The sequence below is a fragment of the Choloepus didactylus genome, chromosome 4, assembly GCF_015220235.1.
Source record: "Choloepus didactylus isolate mChoDid1 chromosome 4, mChoDid1.pri, whole genome shotgun sequence".
Lineage (NCBI taxonomy): Eukaryota > Metazoa > Chordata > Mammalia > Pilosa > Megalonychidae > Choloepus > Choloepus didactylus.
The window spans coordinates 51,847,088-51,854,030 of record NC_051310.1 but is presented as its reverse complement, the minus strand read 5'-3'; the positions used below and the strand labels follow the sequence as shown (position 1 = coordinate 51,854,030).

General features: G+C 36.1%; 1 protein-coding gene across 1 annotated transcript in view; it reads left to right on the top strand.

Moving 5' to 3' along the window:
- Positions 1-6,943, top strand: part of LRRC9 (leucine rich repeat containing 9) — a 150,237-nt gene that overhangs the window by 106,600 nt on the left and 36,694 nt on the right. The window contains exon 24 of the mRNA XM_037832601.1: positions 6,147-6,277. Coding sequence (XP_037688529.1) covers positions 6,147-6,277 — 131 coding nt within the window. The remainder of the gene's footprint in view (positions 1-6,146; positions 6,278-6,943) is intronic.

The following is a 6,943-nucleotide window of genomic DNA, read 5'->3' as shown; positions in this document are numbered from 1 at the left end:
GTTTCATTGGCTGTCTTCAAATTTATCAGGGCGTTTCTCTCTATGCTTTACCTGCCTTTTATTCTCTCATAAAGTATCCCAGTGAAGGATTAAGACCCACCTTAAATGGGCTGTGTCACGTCTCATTTTAAATAGCCTAACCAAAAGGTCCCACCCACAATAGGTCTACCCCGACAAGAATGGATTAAAAGAACATGGCCTTTTGTTGGGTACATAACAGCTCAAACCAGCGTAGAAAGTAATCTAAGTGAGGCTTTAATACTTCCGTTTAGGAAACGTGAAGAGGAAAAGAATCCACAAGAAGTGAGTGCCGAGAAAGGTAGAAGGGCAATATAATTCTAGAATGTTTGAGATGTAAATGGACTTTAAAAGTGGCATAGTCTAAATCCTTTATTTTATGGATGAGCACAAGGAGCTCCAGAAAAATTATGTGGCTTGTTGCAAGCCACACTGTTATTCAATGGCAAAGTCCTCACTCTATCCAGGGTTCTACAGACATAGAATCACCCTGGCTTCTTTGGAGTGGGATCATGGAAACCGAGGGAAGACAAAGACTATGAAGAATTAAAAAGCATTTTGGGTATTTGTGTTTTCATTTTATCCCTCTTTCTACATATTTTTAAAGGATCATTTTTGAATTAAAAATACACATTCTCAGTTCAGATATAAGGTTTTAATGGAAAAAGAAGGGAGTTTGAATAAAATTAGATCAAATAATATATCTGTTTCATTTAGGTCAAGTTCAAGCCATTTGTCTAAAATCGGAAAAAGGGTTGGCAAACTGTGGTCTGTGGGCCAAATGTGGTCTGATGTCTCTTTTTGTAAATAAATTTTATTGGAACACAGCTATGCCTATTTGTTGATGTATAGCCTATGGCTGCTTTCATGCTCTAATGCAGCAGAGAACATTATTTCCCACAAAACCTAAACTATTTACTATCTGACACTTTATAGAAAAAGTTTGCCAACTCCTGATTTAGGAAGACACTAATCAAATGGTTTTTTAATGATTATACTAAATGCAAAAGCAATGGTAATTCTAAATCTCAATTAATATGTTTCTTTTTAACACTCACTTTTGAGATTGTATTATTCAGGGTTCAACCACAGAAGCAGAACCATTAAGAAATGTACGTATTAAGAGATTTATTTATAAGGAATTGGCTTGCACGATTGTGAGGCCCAGCCAAACAAGTCAGAAATCCATAGGGTAGGCCACTAGGAAGGGAAAATTATGCGCAGCCTGGAACTTAAGGTCCTTGTCCAAAGCTGATGTGCAGAGGTGGATTTTCTTCTCTTTTTGGGGAAGCCTCAACCCTGCTTTTATGGCCTTTCAATTGCTTGAATGAATCAGGTCCACCCAAATTATCAAGGACAATCTTATTACTTAAATTCAACTAATTAGGGGCTTTGATTATATCTGCAAAATACCTTCACAGTAACACCTAGATTAATGTTTGATAGAATAACTGGAGACTGTAGGCTAGCAAAGTTGAAAAAAAAAAAAAACAAAAAACAAAGCCATGACACCAATACACACTTCTTGCTAAAGTCACCAGAAGTTGAAAAAATAATACAGAGAAGTCCCTGTTGGTTGATGGTATTGAGATCTTCTGTATCCTTGCTGATTTTTCTGTTGAGTTATTCTGTCAATTGAGAGAGGGGTTTTGACATCACCAACTGTAAATGCTGATTTGTTTATTTCTCTTTCCAATTTTATCAGTTTTTGCTCCATGTGCTTTTCAGCTCTGTATTTAGGTGCATACCCATTTAATATTGCTCTGTCTTCTTGGTGGATTGATCCTTTATCATTATGACATTACATAATTTTCTTTACTTTGAAGTCTGCTTTTTCCAGTTTTAATATATCCACTCCTGTTTTCTTTTGATTAATGTTTACTTGGTGTATCTTTTGCCATCCTTTTTATTTCAACTTACTTATATCATTATATTTGATGTGAGTCTCTTCTGGACTATGTGCAGTTGGGTCATATTTTTTAATCCACTTGCCAATCTCTATCTTTTAGTTGGTGAATATAGACCAGTTATATTTAATGTAATTACTGACATGTGTTTTAGTGTCCTAGACTGCTTAAGCAAATACCATGAAATGGGGAGGGTTAAACAATGGGAATTTATTTGCTCACAGTTTTGAGGCTGGGAAAATTTCCAAGTCAAGGCATCATCAAGATGATGCTTTCTCCTCAAAGACTGTGACATTTGGGAACTGGCTGCTGGTGATTCTTGGCTCTTCAGTCACATGCCAAGACACATGGAAGAATTTCCTGGCCAGCTTTCTCTTCTGTATTCCATTTCAGCTTCTTGCTTCCTGTGGCTTTCTCTCTCTCTCTCTCTCTCTCTCTCTCTCTCTATCTCTATCTCTATCTCTATCTCTCTATCTCTCTATCTCTATCTCTATCTCTATCTGTCTATTTAATTCTCTTATAAAGGATTCCAGTAATAGGAGTAAGACCCATCCTTATTGAGGTGGGACACACCTTAACTGAAGTAACCTCATTAAAAGGTCCTACTTACAATGGGTTTACACCCATAGGAATGAATTAAATTTAGGAACATGTTTTTCTGGAGTACTTCAAACTACTACATGTTAAGGCTTAAGTCTGCCATTTTAATTTTTGTTTTCTGTTTGTTCTCTCTGTTATCTGTTCTTTGTTTTATTTTCCCAAGATGGCAGGGAAATGTTCAGCTGCTTGAACATTTTTTAGAAATTCAATTTGATTTATCTATAATGTTTCTGCATATATCTCTTTATATAGATTATTTAGTGGTTGCTCTAGGTGTTACATTACATTTATATAATTTATTATAGTTTACTAGTTTTGACATTTTACCAGTTTAAGTGAAGTGTAGAAACCTTACCTCCCTAAGTCTGTTTCTCTTCCCCGTTTATAAAATCATTGTCTTAAATATTTCCTCTGCCTACATTGAGAACCATATCAAATAATGTAATTGTGGCTTCAACCATAAAAAATGATTTAGAAAAAAACGTGGCGGCATAGAGAGAAATGGAAAACTGTTAGTCCCCCCGAGAACAATTCATAAATGACCAAAAAACTAGTAAATAACCAGGAATAACTGCGGGGAGACAAACGTGATTGCCCACTCATCATCCTACTTTGATTTAAGATTACTTTCCTTTTGCTACTTCCTAGCTGTCATTTTTTCCTCTTTCTTTTCCCTCTCTACCTTCTTTGATGCTCCCTCCTGCCTTGTGGAAGAAATGTAGATGTCCTTATATAGATAGTGGTGAAGGTGGTGAACACATAAATATGTGACCATACAGAGAACCATCAATTGTTTACTTAGGATGGAATGTATGGGGTGTGAACAAAACCATCTTAAAAATAATGGGTTGATGTCAAAACCTCAAGGGCAATATACTGAGTGAAATAAGCCAGACACATATGGACAAATATTGCAGGGTCTCACTGATAAGAACTAATTATAATATGTAAACTCATAGACATGACATATAAGGTACCAAGATATAGGATGAGGCTTAAGAATGGGGAGTGGTTGCTTAGTATGAGCAGAATGTTCAACTAGGACAAACTTAAATGTTTGGAAATAAACAGAGGTGTAGGTAGCAAGATGTGAGAATAACTAACAGTGCTGAATGGCATGTGAATGAGGTGGAAAGGGGAAGCTCAGAGTCATATATGTCACCAGAAGGAAAGTTGGAGGTCAAAAGATGGGAATGTATAAAACTGAATCCTATGGTGGGCAATGTCCATGATTAACTGTGCAAATATTAGAAAACTCTTCCATGAACCAGAACAAATGTATGACAATACAACTAGAAGTTAACAATAGAGGGACTTATAGGGAAGAAATATATACCTATTGCAAACTATATACTACAGTTTGTAGTATTTCAACATTCTTTCATAAATGGTAACAAATGTACTATACCAACAGTACGAGTCAGTAATTGAGGGGGGTTGGTTAGGGATATGGGAGGATTCGAGTTTCCTTTTCTTTTCCTTTTTTTTTTCCCCCATCTTTCACTTTATTTCTGGCCTGGAGTAATGAAAAGTTTCTAAAAATTGAACAAAAATTAAGTGTGGTGATGGATGCACAGCTGTATGAGGGTACCAGGGGCAACTGATTGTACACTTTAGGTCTTTGGATAATTGTATGGTATCTGAACAATCCCAATAAAAATTAAAAAAAAATGATTTAGAAAATTCAAGAGAGATGTTATATTTACTCATATTTTCACTCTTTCCATTGTGCTTTCTTCTTTATGGAGTTCCAAAATTCCTTCTTTTTTTTTTTTTTTTCACTTTTTTCTGTTTCAAGAACTTCCTTTACCCATTATTTTAGAATAGGTCTCTTGGCAACAAATTCTCTTAGTTTTCCTTCACCTGATAATTTCTTGATTTCTCCTTTATTCCTGAATGATATTTTCACCCAACATAGGATTCTAGGTTGACATTTCTTTCCTTTTTCAACTTAAAAGATATTATCCTTTTGGCTTCCATGGTTTCTGATGAGAAATCTTGTATGATTTGAATTGTTTTTCTCTTATAGGTATAGATAAGACTTAATTTCTCATTTGCCTCTTTCAAGATTTTTTTCTTTGTCTTCAGTTTTCAGGAGTTTGATTATGATGTGTCTTGGCATGGATTTCTTGGGCTTGTCCTGTTTTGGGTTTTCTTGGGATCTGTAGGTTTATGACTTTCACTAAATTTGGGGGGAATTTTCAGTCATCATTTCTTCAAATACTTATTTAGCCCCATTCTGCTTCTCCTTTCCTTCTAGGAAAGGGGATACTAATGTTAAATCTTTTGGTTAGGGACCCATAAATCCAGGATATGGTCTGTCTTGGTAAGGCGAGGCTCTGTTCATTTTCTTTTCAATTATATTTGCTCTATTAATCAGATTGGGTAATTTCTATTGTTCTGTCTTCACATTCATTGATCTTCCCTCTGTCCTCTTCATTCTCCTCTTGAGCCCATGCATTCAGTTTATTTAGGTTTTTGTATTTTTAATTCTAAAATTTCCAATTGGCTCTTATTTATATCTTCCGTTTCTTTGCTCACACTTTTTATATCTTTGCTGAGACTTTCTATTTTTTCATTTGTTTCAATCATGTTTGTAATTGCTCATTGTAACATTTTTATGATGGCTTCTTTGAAATCCTTGTCAGATCATTATAACACCTGTTGCATTTCTATGTTGGTGTTTGTTTATTGTCTTTTCTCATTCACATTGAGATTTTCCTAGTTCTTAGAATGAAGAGTAATTTTCAGTTGTATCCTGGTCATTTTGGGTATTATGTGATGAGACAAGGGATCTTATTTAAATATATTTTGGTAAGCCCCCCATGACACTGCACCAGTGTTCTCATTGCTGCTAGGTGGGGGGAAGAAATCCAAGTTCCCCACTTGTGTTGACACCCTGAAGGAGTGTACCTCATTATTGCTAGGCTGGACTGGGACTTCACACTCCCCACTAAGCATCCTGGCTGAGAGGGACATTAGTGCCTCATTAATGTTCCACTGACACGTTGTTATTGCCAGATGGGAGTGGAAGTCCAGGATCCCCAAGTGGTCTCCATTTATACTTTGGGGAGGTGTTACTGCTGGAGATAGGGGTGGATGAAAGTACAGGCTTCCCACTTAGTAGGGAAGTGGTAAAGGGGTGCCTTGTTACAGCTGGGCAAGGATAGAAATCTAGGCTCCCCATTCTGCTTTTGCTGGTGGGGATGGGAATGGGGCCTCAGTTTATTCTGTGATGTTTGCCTGGAATAGGGTATTTATTGTCTAAAATTTCCTGTCTTTCTAGCCTTCCTGATCCTTTGACTAGACAGAGAATTCTATTTTGCAAGCTTTTTTTAAATCTACTCTTGGCATTTCAGGTTGCTGGCTTCTCCAGCTCTCAGTCCCGCATACATGATACAAAAAGAAAACCCAGGGAACTCACTGCTACATTGTTTTGTGTGTCCCAAGGACCCTATCTGATCTACCTTCTTCTCTGATTCTATTCAATCTTCTTATATTTGTTTCATATATAATGTCCAAGGTTTTTAGCTCTACATAGTGGGAGGAATACTGGAAAATTAATGTGATTTAATCATCCATAAGAGAGGAGGATATCACTTTCTAAATGTCCTCATATAGGAACCAGCAGAGACTGAGTGTGCAAAAGATTTGTTTGGTGGCAGACTTACTTCTGACATGATTTCAGAAAGACAAGGACATTCAAACTTCACCCAAATGCAAGAACTAAATTGGACTTCATCATCCATCAGGTATAATCATTTTATTATGTGCTTTCTTGTCATTAAAATTAAATATGTGGTTATTGTCATTTTTCTAAGATTCATACATTTATACAACTTATCCAAATAAAACCAGTAATTCAGAAAATCATATAACCTGCTTCAAAATCTCATGCTAACTTTACCAGCCTCTGAAATGAATTACAAATTTTTATTATGTGACTCTATGTTTAAAAATATCATCACAGTCTCTTTCTCAGCCCTTGGAGTCCTCCTTTAGCTCACACCAAAGCTTTTAAAATTAGAACAAACTTACTAGGTTTGCTTCCTCACATTTCATCACTCTAATTCAATACAATCTAGTTGCCACTGCCACTTTCCCACTGATATTATTCTCATGAATATCATCACTGTCCTCCTACTTAACACATCTATTAAGAGATTTTTAGTTATCTCCCGACCTCCCTGAGGCATATTACAATGCTAACCACTCCCTCCTTGTACTTTTTACCTTCATTTTCCCCTGTAATTTCACATTCTTGGCTTTATTGTAAACTTCTTTCCTTTATGAGTTCTTAACTTCTGCTGTTCTCAGAACTCTCTCCTTAACTCCCTCCCCTTCCATCTTCATCGCACTTCTTCTGTCCTATAATTTCCTCTCCTTTTCTCTCCTCTCTTCTTCTTATTCTGTAATCT